This window comes from Pezoporus flaviventris, unplaced genomic scaffold (genome assembly GCF_033815535.1).
Source record: "Pezoporus flaviventris isolate CSIRO_AGI_PZ_B2104156 unplaced genomic scaffold, CSIRO_AGI_Pfla_v1 ptg000003l, whole genome shotgun sequence".
Lineage (NCBI taxonomy): Eukaryota > Metazoa > Chordata > Aves > Psittaciformes > Psittacidae > Pezoporus > Pezoporus flaviventris.
This window is the reverse complement of record NW_026892551.1, coordinates 10,210,920-10,233,531: the sequence shown is the minus strand read 5'-3', so window position 1 is coordinate 10,233,531 and position 22,612 is coordinate 10,210,920. Positions and strand designations below refer to the sequence as shown.

Sequence of the window (22,612 nt, the reverse complement as noted above, 5' to 3'; positions counted from 1 at the left end):
TTTTGGCCATGTTTGTAGGCTTTACTTATTTGTGATTTCTATTACCATCCTTCAATGTCTGCATGCTAAACACTCTTGGCAGTTACCTTGACCCCACAGTTGAGCACGCATCAAAAATGAGGAAACTGTGTGAGGTCCGTATGTATCTTCTTCTGGTGCATTAAAAATTACTCTTTACCTCCCCTTCTGAAATCAGCTAATCACAACCAGGACAACAAAACAGCATCTCTGCAACAACTGTTTCCTTCATCAGGTACAATCATTCCTCAGTTATTTATTATCTCTCATGAATCATGAGCAGCTTGCAAGAAACTACTTCAATTACCTGAACCAGTGATGCAACACCTCCCTCCGTGTGTCTCTTCAAAAGTCAATAAAAGTTTTGCTGAGAGCCCGCAGTTTCAAAAGAAAATTCCTGAGTAAGAGTATCATCGCGAAGTCCAAACAGCCCTGAAAAGTCCAGCTAAAATGGCCACAGGTGCCTCTGTAAGGAAATTGGATGCTGTACAGGCATGTCAGCAGGTTTGTCAGCAACATTTGAGCTCCTTGGGTTGGTACCTTCTGTGCACCATCTGGGCTGTGCTGCAGTTCTGATGTCAGATGGGGGTGGGAAACAGTTGCTGTGAGTTGAACCCAGCTATCTAGGCTTCGAGGTGACCACAGCCCATAGCTGTACCAGCAGCAACTTAGCCCAGATAATTTTACAGTACTTGTCCAAGCACAAAGCACCAAGTAGTGTTCATTGCCCCGGGGTGGCCATGGTGCTGGGTGCCTGGAATCCAGCAGCTGCTGTGAGCTGGACAGGCATGAGATACTTGGCAGATGGCAAGCTGCATGCTCTTGCCAATGACACAGCGCTACAAAATGTGCTCAGATTCACCACCAAACTGCCTTACATACATCTCCTTGCCACAAACAGTTGGTGTGGGGCACTGTACAAGTATAGCAGTACCTCCATCCAATTTGACAGGTCTATCCTAACAGTCTCATCACACCACAGCAACCAAGTGGAACATCCATCCTCAATGTACTTTTAAATTCTTTTTGTTTAAACTCCATGCTACCGCCCCAGTTGGTTTCCTTGATCACAGAGACTTCCAGAGCAAAGCACGGGGATATTTCTTAATCTCTGGATTCTCATTTAAGAGCATCTGAAATTCTAAGTCTCTTCTACCACACAGAATCATAGAATCATGGATTTGTTTAGGTTGGAAAAGACCAACTGTTAACCCAGCACTGTCAAGTCCACCTAAACCCTAAGCACCACATCTACAAGTCTTCTAAATCCCTCCAGGGATGGGAATTCAACCACTTCCCTGGGAAGCCTGTTCCAATGCTTGACAACCCTTTCGGGGAAGAAATTTTTCCTAATATCCAATCTAAACCTCCACTGGTGCAATTTCAGGCCATTTCTTCTTGTCTTATCTCCTCTTATATGGGAGAAGAGACAGACTCCACCTCACTACAACCTCCTTTCAGGTAGCTGTAGAGTGCAATAAGGTCCCCCTGAGCTTCTCCAGACTAAACACCCACAGTTTTCTCAGCGATTCCTCATCAGACCTATTCTCCAGACCCTTCACCAGCTTTGCTGACCTTCTCTAGACCAGCTCCAGCACCTCAATGTCTCTCTTGTAGTGAGGAGCCCAGAACTGAACACAGGATTCGAGGCGCAGCCTCACCAGTGCAGAGTACAGGGGAATGATCACTGCCCTGGCCCTGCTGGCTATGCTATTTCTGATACAGGCCAGGATGCTGTTGGCCTTCTTGGCTGCCTGGGCACAGTCTGCATCATGTTCAGCAGCCATCAATCAGCACGCCCAGGTCTTTTTTCAAGAGCAGCTTTTCAGCCACTCTTTCCCAAGCCTGTAGCATTGAATGGGGTTATTGTGGCCCAAGTGCAGGACCCACCACTTAGGATTGTTGAACCTCAAACCACTGACCTCAGCCCACTGATACAACCTGTCCAGATCCCTCTGCAGAGCCTTCCTAACCTCAAGCAGATCAAAAGTCCCACCCAACTTGGTGTTTTCTGCAAACTTACTGAGGGTGCACTTGATCCCCTCATCCACACCATCAATAGATTTATTAAAGATATTAAAAACATCCACAAAATCCTTCCTCTTCAATAGCCCCTTTGGTACACAAAATGTCAGATCTTCTTTCCCTTCGTAGAAGACAGAGAACCCAATGCAGGAAGAGATGGCTGGTGAAAGAAATACCAGAAATAGTTTGTTTGTCCATTAAACTAGTATCACTTCAGGTAAGAAAAAGAAGTTAGGTGATGGAAGAGCATGAGTGAGGGTCACTTGCCTGGAGTTCCCAGGCATTGCTTCCAGCCTCCCTTCTCAATGAGTCCTGCTTACCCAGCCCCTATAGAGCTACATGAAAGAGACAGGACTAACCACATTCCTCTCAAGCTATTTACACCACTGAAAGAATATCACTCTTACAAGCTCAACCTAAGAAGACCTTTCATTATTTTCAATTAAATATGCATATAGATAAGAAGGTAAAAAAAGGCAAAGTAGCATTATTCTGGAGACATTCACTCATATGTATTTTAAAAAAGCCACTGTAAAGAAAACTGTAAAAGATAGGATTTTTCATTAAGATCATTTAACATTTTACACAGACCTATTTTTTAGAGGAAGAATAATATTACTTCTTTGTTAAACACCTACGTTACCTGTAGATGGACAAGTGCTAGGAAGAAAATGCTCTTCACATGCAACATTAAACTAACTCTTAACCTTTTGTTACGACATGAAGACTGACCACTGAGTTTGTAAAGACCAGAAGATAAAGGAGTTGAAAGGATGGAGCAAGGACCATCAGGAGTGGAATTGCTCAGAGGACGGGAAGCTGGTGTCAGGTATCACACATCAGATTTGGCTGACGAACATGAGCTGCAAGTCTCAGCACAATCAACAGAGAGAAGCTGGACCTTAGCAGGGCACCCCAGAAAGCACTGAGGAGGTGGAAAAACTAGTTTGTTAACTGGAAGAAACTAGTATCAGTGCTTATATATCTCTCTATATCTATCTCCATTTCAAGGCTGGATTGCAGTGGAGTTGAACTCAAATACTCAACCATTTTGACACTTCAGACACTTCTGCCTCTGTGCGAGCACTTGAGCTCAAGTGTCTAAGAAACTCTCGGGTTCAAAGTGTGGGCACGCTTCGGCTGCTTCGATGGCTTGGCAGCCATTGGAGCAAGGGTGCAGGGTTACTGTCACGCAACCAGAGACTCGAATTCTCATTCAGCTCTAGGGAGCAAAAGCAGGTGGTGCAAGTCTTGCCCAGGGTACAGGAAACATGGGAATGAAGAAGACAGAACAGTGGACAGTTTTTGAAGGAGATCTGTAGAAAAAGACTTCAGAACCTGCAGCAATGCACAAGAGGAGAAAAAGAAAACTGCAGGAAGATAAACCCCCATTAGTCAAATCTTCTGAATCTGTACAGTTTGAGTCTTGAAGCTACCCATTTAAAAATAAATGCCTGAAGCTGTGAGCGTTTTCACAGGAGCTTACCCTCCTCTACTTTTGCACCTGTCTTTAAGAGCCCTGTTGTTTGTCCTGCAACCTGACAAAAAGATCCCAAAACACAGAGAAATTGTATTCTGATGCTATTTCACAGCTTTGCCTTGCAATGCATGGACAGTGAAAAGTATGCCATGACAGGCATTTACATGGATCAAGTGGGATCCTGGAGCATGAAATATTTCCTGCAGACAGTTCCCTGCAGAAAATGAATATTTTCTATTGTTTGGGGAAGTTATTTATGAAGTTTTAAAGGTATGACTCAATGCCCCAAATGAAACTAGTGATTTTTTAAATCTTCTATTAACAGAGCCTTCCAAAACCTTGCCTTTTGTAGTCCAGATGCCACAATATAAATTAGTATTACTTTTACCATTATTTTTCTTACTTTATCGTGGCTTCTCTCACTTAAGCACTTAAGAACATAGTTACAACTGTTACTCATTAAATCTCTCCAAACTCAAGCAAATAATGAGTTAATAATGCTGAATAATGACCACTGTTCAGTCAATCCTTCCAAAATTTTTCACCCCCCCTACAGCCCATCTTCCCCTTATTCATATACTCTAACATCTTGAAGATCAGTCACCCTGACAACATCCACATATTCCCTATGTAGGTACCAGTAGGAGACCACACCATTTAACAGATGGCAGGAGACCACCTCCACCAACAGATGAAGGGGTCTGCTTTACCCCTGGGCAGAATTTCCCATATGGTAGGTTCCTCAGCAGTTATTCTCTGCCCATCATCTAGTTGATATCATGGTATTTGACACCAGGTGATTCTAAGACAGGCACCGCAAAAAAAACATGTAAATAGTTATGGGTTATTCTGCCAGAAGGGAAACTGCTCTGAAGCTCCAGGAAACAGAACCTGGTTTGTGCTCCCTAGGCAAGGAACTTTATTTACTGGAAGTGCAGATGTTGTATGTACTCCCTGTGCACTTGCAGCTCTTTTCATCTGTGCATTATTTAAGCTTCATTTATTCATTGGTTTAGCAGGCTCTTGGCAACCATGTCATTAAGCAACAATGAGGTAACGCCATCTACTACCAGGACAGAAAACACCCCAGTGATCAAGTTGTAAGCTGATTTCTTTCTCTGGTATAAACTCACCCCTCTCTCTGCTATTACAGGTGAGTGCCATGTCCCTTTTTATTTGTGTCCTCTACAGACATTCCCATCTATCCGATTTTTTTACAACATGGAATTGTCACTACATTACTCCTCTGTAGCCCCTTCCTGCAGTAGTACTCTGCCTTTTGAAACACTTGTAACATTTTTATTCCAAATAAGAGTCAATTAGAAAACAAATATGGTGAACTGTTCAGAGGTACAGGCTTAGCCACCTAGTCACCCCATAGAAGAGCCACATACCGGTTCTGCTTTGAGAAGGACAAAGGTAGAAAAGCGCCTGGAAATGAAACTTGGTTTCTAAGTTTGTATAGTGTTTCTACTGGGAGGGTGGGAGCACAGAGGAGATGCTCTCCCTCACTCCATTCACAAAACGCAATGGGTTTGAGTCAAACTTGCACAGCTTAAATGTAATCCTTCATAAAAGTCTGTCTTCATAATAGCACTGTGTAAGAAATACTGTGTCCACTCTGCAGGCAGGAAAACCAACACAGCGAGCATCAGCAACCTTCCCAAAACTGCAGAAAAAGCAAACAGCAATGAAACTGCTAGATCTCAGTTCCACCCCTTTAAAAGTCTGAAATATTTTCAATAATTTTGACACAAAAATCCACCTAATTATTTAAATGTCATTTGGGATCTCTGTTTCCTAGTTACTGATTCACTGTATCTCTTTGGTGAACATAATGAATTTGATGTTTGTGTTTCAGCATTGTCAAAATATGCAAATGAAGTATCTTTCTGGGAAGAGATTAAAGTTTCGTATCAGTTGAGCAAGTCTGGCAAAACAATTTCTACGAGCAGAACAGGAACATATTGTGCTGCCTGTAACATGTCTTGAAATACAGGTTTTTTCCTTGTTCTTAGCCTGAGTTAGGCAAAGCGCAGGGACATGGTTTCTTCATGTGGAAACTGGGAACAAAACAATTTCTTCAAAAATACAGTGACACCCACCACTCTAAAACAAGAGACAGAACTTGATTACCACCCTTTTGGCATCTCTTGAACTGATTATTTACAAGTTCAACTTCTGAATAATTCAGGTGTGAATCCTTTTCCTATACCACACCAAAAGAATTATCTTTTCATTTCACTGCACTGCTGAGCTTGGGTCCTGTTTGCCACCCTGGCCCTTCTCCTCCCTCACTCTACAAGACCAGTACAAGTTCAGAAAACTTACCTCTTTCCTCCTGATATTGTTCTACATGCCCCTCTAGGTATACTACTGCCTCAGTTTGCCACTATTTTAATAAAAACACCAGCAAAAAAAGCCTTTGTCATCAGACTCAGAAAATTAAATTCTCCATCATTTAATAAGGCAAACCCAGTACATCACGTGTGTGGTGACAGCCCCATTCTGTCACCACACACACAAGAAAGAAACGGGGATTGCAATTTCTCTTCCATGTTTTCTATTTACTGGGCTTCTGCACAGATACTCAGCCCCACAGTGGGACACAGCTAGTACTACGTGAGACAGAAATGAATTAATGCTCTAGGACAATACCTAAAGGAGGCCTACAAGGAATCTGGAAAGAACCTTTTTACAAGGGCATGTAGTGATGAGACAAGGAGGAACGCCTTTAAGCTGAAAGAGGGGAGACTAAGATTAGGTATTACAACAGGATTCTTTACCATGAGGGTGGTGAGACACTGGAATGGGTTGCCCAGAGAAACTGGGGATGCCCCAACCCCAAAACTGTTCAAGGCCAGGATGGATGGGGCTTTCAGCAACCTGGTCTAGCGGAAGGTATCCCTGCCCATGGCAGGGGAGTTAGAACAATCTTTAAGGTCCCTTCCAACCTAAACCATTCTATGATTCTATTACAAGGATTAGTTACATGAATTTCAAAGAGCATTGCTGATGTGAAATTTTTAATTCCTATAAAACCAGAAAAAATATTTTTTTTGGAAATGTCAAAGGCCTCTTCCTGTGCACCTGAGTCCAGGAGCCAGACCACATCCCAACAGTAGATGACAAATAGCATTTTATTACCCTTCCTGATAAGTTTTTCCTGCATGATGTGGCACCCATATAAATATTTAGGTATACATTAAGTGCACATATATACACTTAACAGATATATTTTTTGTACATATATATGTAGTGGAAAATGGCATGAAGTTTTCTCCTTCTCTCCAGCCACAGCAAACACATGGGTCTATCAAATTTCCAGTGATGTGAGGAAGGCTGAGATTTTGCCTTTTACAGCGCAGCCTGCACTCACAAAGATATCTGGGATAGGTGAAGCAACAGATCCATGCTTCCGTCAGCAAGCAATTGCACAGAGGGTGCCAGCAGACCTGAACACTGTTTTATCTCTTTCACTGTCATGCTGCAAGCCTGGGTTTCAGTCTGCCCCCGCAAATAAAACACACTTCCATCACTGTGAACTGAAGGGAGACACAAACAAGTGACACTTCCTACTCCATCTGCCTAGGATTCTGCTACCGTCACTCCTGGATGCTCCAGGGATTGTTCCACCATGCTCACCAAGAGCAGTACTGATGCTTCCCAGCATTAAAGTTAAACCTTCCACTACGTGTAAAAAACCAAAACAACAAACTAGCTCCCAAATAATTAAATAAATAAAACCTAAGAGAAACAACAAAAAGGCTCCAAGGGATGTGCTCTGTCTCACACAGTTTTATACAACCGATTATTTGTTGTTTGCAATGTGCTAGAAGTCATTCTCAAGCAGAGGGATAATGTGACCAAGATCCCACTACATTTCATTTCCTATGTGAACAAAACCCACTGAAGCCCAGAAAATAACCCCTCATCCTACACCTACCTAAAGGTGTCATCTTTTTACTTTCCCACAAACTAAGAAGGTTTTGTAGCATTTTCCCAGTTTTCTACTTACATATTTGCAAAAAGAGAAGATTGAAAACACTAGCTTTCAGGTTCTACCTCGCTTCCTTTTAGCCATGTAGAAAAGAAAGCAGAAAAAAAGAAAACCTCAACAAAACGTTAAAACAAATGCTTTTGTGAAGCTTACTTGCAGTTCTGAGCATGCACCACTCTCAACAACTGTGCTTCGAATTGAAGGCTGGGCACAAAAAAGGAAAAGGACTGGGTGGGCACAAGTGACTCCAGACACACTTAACCAAAAGTGGCATCTCATCAAGTAACAGGCATTTCAGGAGCAAGTTGCTACCCTGGTCCCTCTGCTGGGGACTGAGTGGGCTGCAAGAGTTAACATCCTTGGAAACCCTGTATTGTGTATTTACTCCTCCAGCTCTGGGTGCAACATCTGGGAAAGCATTTTGGAGGGAACAGTAAAGAGGTCTTTCTCGCCTTCATGCCACTACAGGGCTACACATGGTAGACCACAATCGTGCTGGAGACCTTAGATGAACTGCAGTTCTTTGGAGGTAGAATATTAAGTACTAAATGGCTTGCTTAGAGAAAACTCTATTCTACATAATGAAATTATCATTATTCCCTTGTGCCACACACAGACAAAACACATATGCACCCCGTATTTACAAAGTCAAGGGGCACTGTTGGAAATATTTTTCATAACCTAGAGACTGAAAGTAATCACAGATGCAATTAGACTTGCTTTCCCATCAAAGTTCCTTGGAATAACCACATGGGCACTCTTCCATATCGGCACAGCATCAGACCTACAATGCAGAGGAATGACTCCCCGTGTGTAAGGTGAATTCAGAGCTCACAAAATGCGCCAGAAATGAAATCATTTAACTTTCCACAGAGCGGCTATTGGAAGAGAACTGGATGTACAAGCTCCTTGTGGTATGGACACCTGCCTGAAAGTAGCTGGACTCAGATAACGATCTCACTTCACCCAGAGCGTCCCATTTCTACATCTCTTTACTAGGCTGTGGTGGCACTGGTGAGCCTGCCTGCGTACCCTGGTACGTACTGCACCATCAGACTTCTGCTTTTAAATATACTTCTGTCCTGAAATGTGAATCCTGCCACATCAATGGGAATAGGCTGAGGCTTCGGCTGAGGCTTCAGCAGCCCCATTTCTGAAATACTCTATTTATCTTCTAAATAGAAACTTCATAAAGAAAGAGCAGAAAAGACAGAAGTGAAAACTTCCATGAAATGTATGGTTTCTACATAGGAAAACTCTACTGTTTATTGAAACTGGCAGTAAACTTTAAACACTAAAAGAAAGTATCTCTTAAAAAATAAAAGCATCACCCAATACAAACAGAACCTCCTATTTTACTTAAAGCAAATTAATTTAAAAATTGGCTTTGTTTATTTAAATTCCCCATTTCTGGAACAGCATGTGAACCTGCTGTTGCAGCTTTTTCATCTGACAGATTTATGTGGAGGAGGGGGAGCTCTGGGATAAGGACCTAGGAAGCACGTAGGACCTGAGAAAAAAAAGCTGGGCTTTTGAAGAGTGAGTGTGTAGGGCAGGTGACAAAGAGGCATTCATTTTAAAGTAGGCCAAAAATCTACACAGTTCAAGTCAAATCCAGAAGGATTATTTAAAAAATGTCGCTTCCTCCCAATATTTACCTAAAGAAGGGATTACAAACCTGTAAATATCTCTCTGGAACTTATAGGTAGCAAAAGGCAGTAACAGACCTTAAGAAAACAACAGGTAATTAATGGCGTTTTAAAACCTACAGAGCAAAAATTACTTTTTTGGTGGTTCTGACTTTTTAAGTCTGCTCAACTTGCTCAAAGGAAAATGTGAACAAAGAGTAATGATGGGGCCCTTTCGTATTAAAATAATATATGGAGCAACAGTGAATGAGAGGAATGCAATGTTTGAAAAAGCACAGACTAAATAAAACACCCATGTACCCACTAGCCCTCACTCTTCTACGGTGGTGTCTCAACCCAGCTATAAAGGAACATTTTGTGGAGGAAGTGCTGTCATTTTCTCAGGTACAAAACTGTTAACTTCTGAGATGTTTACTGCCTCCGCTTCTGAAGACCACCTGACACGGACAAATAGGCTTCATTACGTCTGTGGCAAAGGTATTTGCTCTCATCTCTCAGGAATGATATAGGTGTCGATCAAGGACAAAGCACCAAACACAAAACTATTCATTTGGCCTGGGGGCTATACTTGCCTGCCTCTAAGTGCCTAACAAAGCAGTTGCATCCTCCGAAGCAATGGCACTGAGAAGAGCGATTCAGACCTGGTGCTGGCTGGGGCTCATGGATGGAAACGAGCAGTTGCAGTCCTGTATCTGAGTCCCACAGAAGCTGCTCTGGTTACAGCCCTTGCCCTCTTCTACTCCTCCAAGGCAGAAACAAAACCATGGCGGTAGCTTTATGATGCCAACACTCATGGACTAAATCGATTCCCACTTCACACCAACTGGAAAGTCCAGGCTTTTGTTGCTATTGACCCCAGAAAGCCACTCTGCCATGTTTCAGAGATTTGTAACCTGAAATAAGGTTGCACAGAAATACAGGAAACTGATTACTCCTACAGTAAAAGAAAATCCTACGGAAGTGTGAGACGGGAAGCAATCTCTTCTGTATTAGATGCTGTAAAATTATGTCCCACATAACCTTAAAGCAGGCATTTCTTTCTTTATGGACTTCTTTAGGATGATTCATCCTAAACTCCCTAGGCTTCTCTCCATGTGACACTGGTAACCACAATGAGCTCGAAATGGATTTACCTGTGGGGAACTTCAGATGTGAAATCCAAGATGAATCAGATTTCCCTTTAATTGCCCCTGTAGTTAGTTAGATTTCTCAGGTCACAGTCCCCATGCTCAGCACCCCCATGGGACACATTCACACCACCCAGTGTACTCTGCATGCTTAGAAAAAAGATCTTTAAATCCCCTCCATGTGTACTATTCCACATTCCAAGTCTCTGTGTTCTTTACCAGGGCTCCTAACTGACAGCATAATTTGCTCTTCAATTTACATCATACACCTGAAATTTACATGTGCTCCCTGTTGAAGAGGAGACAGATGATGTCTATGAAAACCTGATTGTGGTATGCAAAGGTTAGCTTTGGTACCAATAGGATCGCCACTCAGCTTAAACAGAATATTGCACACTTGGATTTGCAGACTAAGTAGCCTGTGGATGAAAAGTGAAAGTAGTTTTTAGCCACACGTTCAGGCAATGGCACAGTTTGTCCATGACCAGTTGCACCATAAGGCGTGTGCCCAGGGACATCACCCACAGCCAGCAGCCAGTGGGTCTCTGCAGTGTCTCTGTTGGCAGCCAGAACCTGCCATCTTTTGACAATGACACTTTTATTTTTTCAATGCATTAAAACAAGGCACCTGAAATCAGTATTAATAAAAAAGGGTTTGTCTGTTTTTCATATGATCACTGTTACCTGTCCCAAAGGTGTTTTCACTTCCTAATGTCTCCTTTGTACTGTTACAGAAAGTAGCCCAAAAGGTTCTGGATGCTCGTTATCTTTTTTCCCTCTTCTCTCACTCTGTCCTCTCCTCTTTCCACACACACACTTTATCTACAACTATTATGCTGATTGAGATTATAATGAAGTGTATTAATTCACCAGAGACTTAAATTCCTTGCATTCAACTTGATAAATGGTATGAGCTTTGTCCTACTGTCTAGCTTACAAACTTATTTCCATTATAGTTACAGATGGCTGAAAAATAATGACAAGTCAAGTGAAATTCTTCAGGGAAATGGCAAACATTTTTGACTGCTTTGCAGCTTTACATTGACATTTCAGGAATGTCCAGCCAACTAGAGAGGAGGCCAAGATGTATGTCCTCGATTTTATGGCATGAAAATATCTGCCTGCTTTTTGCCAAAATAATGGATTTAACGCATTTTACAGTTTCTACAGACCCATGATTTCCAGTTTCACCAACTTCACTGATCAATTATTAAAGTCTACTTTTTATAATCCATATCACCCTCTCAAGAGAAGGCATGATCTGACTTTTTGATTTATATAAAATATATCAGTTTTCATCATTTCTCTTCAGATGGAACAGAGATCTTTAGATCTTTCACAACCAGGGCTAACAGAACCGGAAACAGCAATTCATTAATATAAAGTTAAGTATTTTTAGAATGAAATTTTTATGGGGAAAAAAAATGAAACACAGTGGAAGGAACCAATATTAGTCTGCAATGCCCAGCTGTCCTGCTGAAAGTGTTAACGGCAACTTTAATACTACCTAAAGGGCCTGAAATAGCCATTACATATTTTAAAATAGCACTATCCTGGTTTCCCTCTCCATCTTCAAAGTGAAAGCAGCAAACTGAAGAAGGTGAGTCCCACCAGGACTGCAGGGGCACAGACTTCACAGGGAACATCAGTTACAGCTCTCCTCATTCTTGGGGCTGACACCAAGCACCTATGCTGAGCACAACACAGACATATAGAGACCAACAATGCAACCCAGGGTTGCTGGTTTTCCTATGTTTCAAGATTACTCATTTGTAGTCACGCATTAGTAATTTTCTTTAAGTTCACTGAAGCAGAAACTAACTCAACACAACTCCAGTGAGCCAGTTTCTCACAGTTTCTCCTTGCGGAACGAGTAGATAAACCTGAGCTGCGAGATTGCCTGCAAGCCCCGAAGGCTCTCCATCACACCCGATACCTCCCGATAGCTTTATCTGACGATTTGGCAAAACAACAACTAGAAAGAGAAATTTAATACCGATGCTTGTGATTTATGAACTGCTCTAAGGAGTACAGGTTTCACTTGCAGTTCTACTTGGAGAGGCTATATGTAATTCAAGCTCGCCCCCCAGTGGACTCCATGCCCACATGTCCTGGGTTCAGCAGTAGCAGTCATGTTTCTCCTTCTTGGTAGCTGGTGCAGTGCTGTGTTTTGATTTCAGCTCGGGAACAGAGCTGATAACAAGGATGTTTTGGTTTGGCCAAGGACTTTGTGAGCCTCATGCTCTGCCAGGGGGGAGGGGAAGCCAGGAGGAAGCAGAGACAGGACACCTGACCCAAACTGACCAAAGAGGTATTCCATACCACAGCACGTCATGCCCAGGATGTAACTGGGAGTTAGCCGGAAGGGCTGTGGGACTGCAGGGTTGGAGGAGGTATCGGTCGGAGCTTGGTCGGGCTTGGGGGGCGAGTGATCGGTCGGTTGGTGCTGAGGTGTTGTATTCTCTTCCCTTGTTATTTCCTTTATCATTATTATCATTGGTGGTAGCAGTAGTGATTTGTGTTATACCTTAGTTACTAAACTGTTCTTATCTCAGCCCATGGGAGTTGCATTCTTTTCGATTCTCCTCTCCGTCCCTCCGGGAGTAGGGGGAGGGAAAGAAGGGGGGGGTGAGTGAACGAATTACCTGACTGGGTTTAAACCACGACACCACACCAGTACACTAAGTTTCAAGGATACCAGTGAGAAAAGTATTGCGGAGTCAGGGCACAGCATACTTAAAAAAAACCCAGGAGTTACTCAACGAGAATGAAAAGTTAACCTTCTATGATATTTTGTTTCCATTTTTAATTAAGAATAAAAAAGCATATACCTTCCAACCAACCAAGCTATTCATCCTGTCAAAATACTACTTGTTTAAAAAATAAAAAGCAAAATACCAAGCTGTGGGGAGACTGGATTGAGAGCAGCCCTGCAGAGGACTTGGGAGTGTTGGCTGATGAGAAGCTCCATATGAGCTGGCCGTGTGTGTTCACAGCCCAGAAAGCCAACCATATACTGGGCTGCACCAGAAGAAGCAAGATCAAGCAGGTCAAGATGATTCTCCCTATCTACTCTGCTCTCATGAGACAAAGATGATCAGAGGGCTGGAGCACCTCTCCTATGGAGACAGGCTGAAAGAGTTGGGATTGGTCAGCCTGGAGAAGAGAAGGCTCCAGGGAGACATTATAGCAGCCTTCCACTACCAAAACTGGGCCTACAAGAAATCTGGAGAGTGACTTTTTACATGTAGTCCTTGTCTTTTACAAGGACACGTAGACAAGGGGGAATGGCTTTGAACTGAAAGAGGACAGACATAGATTAGACATCAGGAAGAAATTCTTCATTGTGACGGTGACGGTGGTGAGACACTGGCATCAGTTGCCCACAGAAGCTGTGGCTGCCCCATCCCTGGGAGTGTTCAGTGTTGGATGGGGCTTTGAGCAACCTGGTCTAGCGGGAAGGTGTCCCTGGCCCATGGCAGGGGGGTTGGAATGAGATGAGCTTTAAGCCCCTTTCAACTCTAACCGTTCTATGATTCCGTGATTATTTTTCCTCCTGTATCCAAACAACTGTGAAAATTTCAGTGGCTATGCATATATAGTAAATAGTAAGAAGAAAAGTTCTCAAGCACATTTTGCTTTGGTAAACAATTGCCAGCAAGATCAGCCTGCCTAAAATAAAAAAATCTATATTACACAATCCTGAGTTTCTGTGATCTTTTCTCAGAAAGCTTCCTACTGAAACTTGCTCACCCTTGTGTGCATAGCTGTCATACTTCATTTATACTTACCCAAAATGGCACTAATTACTGTGGGTCATAAGTGAATAATTAACTTCTTTTGCCTGAAGCAAAAGTAAAGGGCAAGATAAAAAAAGTAAGATGAGATTAATATGTAAGAGTATGCTCATGGCCAATGCTAAATGTAAGTCTGAAATCCGCCAACTTCTTACCGAGACCTGAGAAGTGTTCTGTATAACATTTAATTTTAACTGCATGATACAGATTTTGTCACTGGTTCCACTGGCTAAATTCAGTGCTCACCTTTTCTCTAGACTATACTTTACTTGCTGCAGGCATGAAGACATGGCAATATTAAGCAGTTAACAAATGACCATTTAATGAAGTTTTTTATTTAACGTTATATTTCTTTTCTCCCTGAAGGATAAACCAACATCCAAAATGACTGCAAAATATTTCAGGCAGATGCCTTTTGGGGTGGGGATTTGTTTCAGCCAGCTAACAGCCTGGTAGGTATCTGGTCTTCCTCTATATTCAGCAGTGAAAGAAAAGCACCTTTGCAAGCCAATCCCTGGGCCTACCTGAAGAGGGAATTACGTGCCCCAGAGGTGCCAATCCTTCTTTTCTGACTACCCAGAGATCCCAGACAGATAGCACAGCCTAGACACCCAGCTGCCAGGGAACCAAGGTTGGGGAGATGGATCCTATGATTATGGCAGGTACAGAAACTCCCTTCACACTGCTGGAGAGTTATAGCTGCAAAACCTGTAATTATCAACACCATTTCAAGCCTTCAGTGCTTAGTTTTGGACACCCTAAGAGTACAGCCTGAGATTCAGAGGTGCAGATGATCTAACACTTATCTGGGTGCATTACTTGCAAGTTCTGATCTGCCATAAGGTCCCTAATGAATTAACAAATGAGATTCTTGGTGTTTTAAAAGTCACAGTAGAGAAGAGCCTTCTGTATTTCTGGGCTAACTTGGGTGTGACTTTCCTGAGGTTGTTCACATCTAGTTTTGTAACTCAGCTCCTTAACACGATGCTTGCTTATAGTCCTGAGCTGGTCACCAGTCTTGCAGGGTAGAAAACAGTGACTTCCCTGTGACATAAATACGTAGTAGTATTTTTGGTTCAAACCAAACAGTCTACTGTTTTCATGCCTTTGCTGGGCTCTCTGCCTTCTAATCCGCTACAGCCATATAATGCTCAAAGGATGACACAGGCAAGAACAGGAAAATCACTTAGAAATCAGGGAAGGGGGAAGGAAAGGGACAGAGCAGGGTTAGATTGGGATAAAAGAAGTAAAACAGGAATGACAGTGAACAACGTAAAAGGGTAGGGGATTGAAGACCACACTGAAGATGGGGAAAAGAAAGGAGGAAGGAAAAAGAATTAAGACAAGACATGATAAATCAGGAGAGAGGAGAAGATACAAGCATTAACGGGACGGCATGAAGAGACTAGAATAATTGGCCTGAAGCAAAATGTAATGAAATTCCCAGATCACCAGAACATTTCTGCTGTTTAAGGAAGGAACTCTTACCTTACAGAAATTGATTTAGTAGGGGGCATTAAGATGAGCCTTGTTCAGTATTCCTCTCAACAAAAGTCCAACCAACCAAAAGACATATTGGAAAGAATGATGGAGAAATGGCCTCATTTGAAATGGAGAAGCCATCACTTAGTTTTTTAAAACAGTATCTCATACTCTTTAGAGTACATCACACCACAGCAAGTGCCAGCAGATTCTCAGCAGAGAACAACATTGGGCTACATGCTGGACAAATATGATTTTTTCTCCAAGGAGCTACTAGAACACTGAAGAACATTAGGAGTAGAGGGATCAATAAATTTAATTTAAGCAAATCAGCAGCAGAGTAAGGAACAGCACTGAGGCTCGGAGTGTTCTGTCTACTGCCTTTCTAGCCATCTGAGCAATGCTCTCTTAAATAGTTCTTGATGACTTCAAATCACTGCTCCTGAATTCATACACAATAAAATTACAACGATTACACATCACTGCTTCAGCTACCCTTACATGCCTGTCATGTAGACTAGTAACAACCTTTAAAGTTAATAAGGACACCAGGTATTGATTCAGTGTTAAGTATTACCATCACTAAATGGGACCCAGCTCACGTAGGCACCTCTCCTGCATCTCTGTTGTAGGGACCTAGTGCAACCTATTCTCATAAAGTGCCTGACTTCCTTCTGCAGTATGCGGTAGGTGCCTCTGCTGCCTCCAGAAAAAAGATACTGAGGCATTCAAGTTTACATTTGAATTGAACTGAAGGCATTTAGTGGCACTTAGCACTCAAGGGCTACAGCTATAAAAGCAAGTAGCAGCTCATTAGCAGTAGGTCTTTAGAGTGAAAAAAAAAAAAAAGAAAAGAACTATGGCCACACTGTATGCTCTTCTTGAGGGTTTTCTTTGGACTAACTCTGGCTGGTCCCTAGCAATCACCACCCATTGTCTGTTGAAGCACAGTAGGTGTGTCACTGAAGGCCACTTTTCTGTTTAGTTTCATCTGAAAGGAGTCCGGTTTGTGCTGACACAGCTCTTGTCCTGAGAAGTGGGGATGACAGAGAAGTTCAGTTCAAAAGCACTCTCTTGATTTGCACCAGAATAGACATTTCTGTTATTCAGGTACACTCCTTTGGCTCTCAGTGTAGGATGATGAGTTCAATAGGCCCTAAATTAGTCAGGAAGGAATCTGCTTGTCTTAACCATGGTACACAGTGACAGCAAAGTCTTACCTGTGTGCGTCCTCCGGTGAGCCTTCAGGTGGGAACTTTTTGTGTATACTTTGTTGCACCCCTCAAAGTCACACCGATGGATGCGCCGCTTCCTGGAGTCTGGAGACTCAGACCTCCTCTGACGCCTTGTGCTCTCAATACTGAATGGTGAAATTGAACTAAAAACCAGAACAGAAACAAAACAATGAAGCAAGAGCGTGGTCTATATCTTGTGTCCCAAAAGATTGGCTGTAACATATCACTGTGCCAGAAGTGACCTTCATAGTTAACTTTTTCTGTTTCTACCATGTAGTCCACAGCACATACTTGAAACAATTTGTGCTTGAACTAGAGCTTATTCAATAATTCAAGTCTTGATTTAGATGCGCTTACTGCTGAGAAAATACCATGATGCTTGAAATACTACTCCAATAGTGAAGTAGCCTGACTTTATCTTGAACTTGTTTTCTATTTTATGTGTCTAGATCCAAGCTCACTGAACCATGCTTTCTAAACATCTTTATATATAGCCTCCATAATTCCTCTTTGACAGGTTTAAATAGATAAAAATCTGGAAACCTTTTATGTAAAAGTGTTTCCAGTACCCAGCTCTGGACCACTGATCCTCACATTTGGCCAAACACCTGTTATTTGCTTCCATACAGATTGCCAACAAATCTAGATCACCCCTCATTCCATTTCCTTATTTAACAATTCTCAATCTATCACCTGCAAGTCAATGAATTTTATTTCCTTTCAGACAACTGTAAATAAAAAGTTTATTAGCAAAGGTCCAAAGGACAATCTCCACAGAAACGTGAATGCTCATCAAAGATGCTCCATTTATAGCAGTGTCCTAAGGCCTATCAGTTATCACAGTTTTAAGCATTTAAAAATATCATGTTGAAGTCACGTTGCTTAGGTTTCTAACTACTGTGTGTATCAAGTCTGATACACAGGCTTCTGAAGGAAGCCTGCTACAACAGTGTACTTGCCTTGGTTAGATAAACTTGTGTCATAAACTGTTACCAAGCTGGTATGCCAAGATCCAAACCCTCACTGACTTCCATGAATTATATTATGCAGCTATAAATCATTATTAATCGATCTCCTTATCAACCCCATCATGGATATACTCCACAGCAGTCACGTTCACCTACAGTTATACTAGCCTGTTTAGCTACTTTAAGCGCTGGAACAACACTGGTCTTCATCAAGTTTCTGGGGCTTCCCCTGCATTCTTGGGTTTATTGACATTCAAGGTAAATGATCTAGAGATTCATCAGTCAGCTAGCTCTTTTAAACTCTTCAGATGAAAGTTCCCAGTTCTCCTGAAAGAATTTGCGACTGTCAAAGGAAAATGAATGGGAGGAAAAGAAAGTGATCACAGAAAGAAGTAAGCACAAAGCTTGGGGAAAGCTGAGATACTAAGAAAGATATTTGAAAGAGGCACCAGTGTCAATGTATCTGCTGAGAAGCTCCTGTGTCAACACCAGTCTCCAACCTTCCGTTACAATAGCTGCTGCTGCTACAGCTATAGCTGTTTTGGCATAAACTGCACTTATAGACATCTCCAGAATTTGCTGAGGACTATTTATACTGGGTTAAAACTTTGCATAAAGCATCTTGCACCATTTGACTTGCATATGATTTGACTGATGTTCCAATTCTCTGCATATAAATTTTTAAGCCTTGAACTAATGGCACTTGAAATCATGCATTTTTCTTTTTGTTCAAATATTTTTACAGTATGACCCTAACTTAAAGCATTATTTTAGAAAAGATGGAGTACCCTCTTTCTGACAGCCCTCTCTCTGTTAATACTTAATGTATATTCTTATTTCACCTTCAGGCAAAGAGATTTTCCAGATTAATTATTTTTGTCTCTAATAACGATGTGTGTTAACGGGTGTGAGAGGAATTTCTGAAGTGGAGAAAGAAATGGACAGAGTGCCATAATATTAACATTAACTAGCAAAAAGTAGTCCCCAGGAGAGTAAGACACATCAGCACTTTAAAATGTGACAGGAATATGGATATGTTTAGCTGTCACAGAAACGACTTAGTAATTTAAGCATCTGGGCAAATAACAGTCTTGGGTCAGATGATTCACTGAGAATGGTCTTGCTACTCTAGCTGTTTCTTTAAACATCTAAAATAAAAAGCAAACATGTAAATCAAATCTTAAAGCTCAATACCGAAGGCACAAAATCCAGGGTTCTAGACCAGAAAAATCTTTATCTTTAAAAGTAAATATTTGTGCACAATTTTTCTTGCATGTGATTTATGAGCTGTCTTAAAAGCCTATTTTGTAACAGGGTGTTCAGATCCTGGATGGTACAGCTCGTTTACATGGGAGGAGGATCAAGCTTGCTGCTGTAATTCCCAGCCCCAAGACAAAATGAAGCTTGAGAAGAGTCAGCACCTTGTAAAAAGCTCTTTGTCACGTACAAGAAGGTGACCTCATTGCTGGGAACTGCTCTGTGCTTTCCCAGGATTTTATACAGGAGAGGGTGGCATAAAGCAGTGCCAAGAAGGTGGCACATGATCAGTGCTGCTTCTTTTTATCTGGATTGCTCCCTCTTTCTAAAAGCATTGTATCTATGCCATGCCATGGAAAATAATCGAATAAGCCACAGAAGATGATGTGCATTGCCATCAACCCCGAGTGGATTCACAGGCATCACCTCCTCAGTGTGCTGAGGAGGGGGGTACTGTGAGCTGGAACCAGAAAATGTAACTGCATGCCTTCCCTTCACAGCACTGCAGGCTACATGACAAACTAGCCAGCAGAAGAGACTCACATGTGGTTTAAAACCATGTAAAATAAGTAACTGAAAAAAACCTAGATAACCACACAAACCATACCATAGCAGCCTCCCTTGATTCCAAGTGGCCCTCACCGGCTACCCAGAGTGAAGACCTGGAAACACATCAGCAGCTGAGAGCAGCCACAATGCCCAGATGAGGAGCTGCCAGTGCTCCTGTTATTGGCCAAGAACTAAGGGAGCCTTTAAGGCTTAAGGTGGGGTTTAGCAACAGGACTGATACTACAGGTAACACCCCAGAGAAACTGCAGGATGTATCAAATTACTGCTGACACATCAAGTTTGAGAGATTAACAAAGTAAAAACGGTTCTGGCCTGTCAGCTTTATCTTTATTTATTTGCAGTTCATTATTTTTAAAACCAGTGTGATTTCTATGTTAGGGCAGAAGCTGTTATACTAACAGAAATCATAGGAGGCTGTTGGTTGCTTCCAGAAGCAGCTGCAACATCTGTAGTGAGTACTGTTCAGTGTAAGCATTTAGGGTGACTTACAGAACTTCATCTGTGTTATTTCCAGCTACAAGTGAAAACATACATCTCTGCAACTCACACATGGCCAGGCACTTGTCTCTCTGACCAAAAAATAAGTCTGCAAAGTGAAACAAAGACTGGGGCTTCACCAGTAGATGGCCATCAAGTTCTGCTGAATGTGATCTGCGCTGCATGCAACAGCGATTATAACCCCGGTAATGCAGGATTACTTTTTCTTTCTATCAATGCTGCCCACAGACTCCTACAAGTTTCTCCTCTGTTCTACACACGGTCTGTGAAAGGCCCCTGGCATACTCAGTAACACTGCTAAAAACACATGTAGCAGGCATTTTTATACCAGTTCTGTGTTTTCCGAGCGATACACAGAGCAGAACTGCCTGGGGAGGACAATGGTTTACTAAAGCCTTGAACTGTCTTCAGTGCTACAATACACCAACATGCCATGTATGGGGTGACAAATCACTGCACACTGGCTTCTCTCCAGAAGCAACCTGTTTGTGTGCTTTCACCCTGTGGCAAACAAGTAGTGTTACCTGCGTCCACCAAAGTATGAGCCTCCTGCTGCTGATGGCCTCCCACCAAGCCAGAGAAGAGCTGGCTGATGTCACATTTTCATCCTTGTGATTACCACCTTTACTCTTCCTTGGTCCCTCTGCTATGAGCTCAGACTGTGTGGCTATGACTCCTGCCTGCCTTGCAAAAGACCTCATGGAAAACATACTGACACATAGCCAACAGGTATAGACCAGCATGTATCCCAAGTCCCCTTCACCATACCATACAGCATTCAGACTGCTTTACCCTCCTCCCTAGTTGGGTCCTGTAGTTAAACAAGAGATACATGACAGCACCTTAACTATAGGCCATGGCTGCTGAAGACAGAAGCTGATTTTATTTTGGGGTGAGATCCAGGCACACATCAGCAGTATCCCCTTCACTCTGGCTACTATGAGAAGGAGAACCAGACCTGGCTCAGCCCCATGCAGCATCTGCTCAGCCTAGCCAGCGCGTGGCCCCCACAGTGGGCGTAACATAAGCTGCATCCCTTTTGCGTTTCTCAGGCTCTGGACTGTTGAAGAATGTGATGGCTAAGACGGCATACCAGGCCAGTGCTGCTCCAGTTACTTTCCCTTGTGTAGGCACTAGCATTTGTCTGATCCTGCAGCAAGCCAGTTCAGGGACCCACACTGACAAAAACTCAACTCTGCCCCAGAAAACCCAAACTCAAGCAGCTTGCTTCCTTTTGCTGGTTTCATTCCCTAAATAGTGAAGTCTACGAAGTACCTGCTGACACGTGGGAGAGGATGGGAAACTGTGGTCAAGGGGTTACAGAAGTGTCATAACAACTTTCAATGTCAACTAGCTGTGATTATCACCAATGCCACAACTTCCATGGAAATAAAGGATTTGTATGAAGAAATCAAGAACACAGATAAAAGCAAGCAACACAAGGAACAACTGGAAAATCCACCTTTCACTCCACAATGAAGCCTCTTCTTGTGATACTTGTGCATGTAACACACAAAAAATAAACACGCGAATACATAGGCTGAAAACAAAAATTGGGAGATATTACCATGCTAAATACTTAGGAGGTGACGATGTGCCCTGGCAATACAGAATAGAACCAACATTCATGTCTCACTCTCAGGCCAGTTTTGGACATCCAGATATACACAGGTTTTGTTTAGAAAGGAAAAGAATATATAAATATACAAGATTCAAATATACAGTGTGTAAATTTAGCACTATGAATCTTTAGTTTATGAGACATGAAAAGCTTCTGGGCCAACCTTGTCAGTCATAGTAATTAAAACTGCAGGCAAATGAAATAAAAGCAGAAAATTAGAATATAATATGTCTACATTCAGATGGTAATGAGAAGTGGAAGAACATCCTTGTAACTCTTGCATTTGGTAGGCATTCAAAGGGAACAGAGGCTGCAGAAAGAAACATTGTGGGGTTTTGGCTGCTTTGCATTTACAGAAACTAAAGTTCTTAAACATATAGCTATGGGGACAAGTCAAGCTTTCTGCATTATTTTTTACATCTTGGCTTTTGGATTCAGTGGTGGGACAGGGCCCCCCAAGCACATCAAGCAGCACACTCACATCAAGCAGCATGCTCATGCAAACCCACGGCAGCTGTCAGCCCTCCTCTGGATGAAGTTCATGGAGCAGCTCCACCATCCCAATGTCTTTGCCTGGCTCCTCTGGCATAGCAGCATACCTCTCATTCAGGGAGCTCATCTCACTTAAGATATCCTCTTTCTGTTAAGACCTTCAAGTTTCAGACGCTAACAGGCATGGCATGGGTACTCCATGTGTTTTTGAGAAGGGAAACTGAACCGCATTTCCCAGTTTCCAGCTTTCAATTACTTTATTTTGTAGTAGCTTTTCACAAAACATAATTTCATTTCCTGACAGTTGGTATAATGTTCCCCTCCTACTCAGGATATTGGTGAATGTATCCTACACTACATATTAAACCGTGAAGAAATAGGATATTTTTCATT

General features: G+C 42.3%; 1 protein-coding gene across 5 annotated transcripts in view; it reads right to left on the bottom strand.

The window, feature by feature from the left end:
• The window catches only part of KLF12 (KLF transcription factor 12), a 263,859-nt gene that overhangs the window by 10,206 nt on the left and 231,041 nt on the right, over window positions 1–22,612 (bottom strand). For all 5 annotated transcript variants that reach the window (XM_061445267.1, XM_061445268.1, XM_061445269.1 and 2 more), the window contains one exon: window positions 16,799–16,956. In XM_061445267.1, the coding sequence (XP_061301251.1) occupies window positions 16,799–16,956 (158 nt within the window). The remainder of the gene's footprint in view (window positions 1–16,798; window positions 16,957–22,612) is intronic.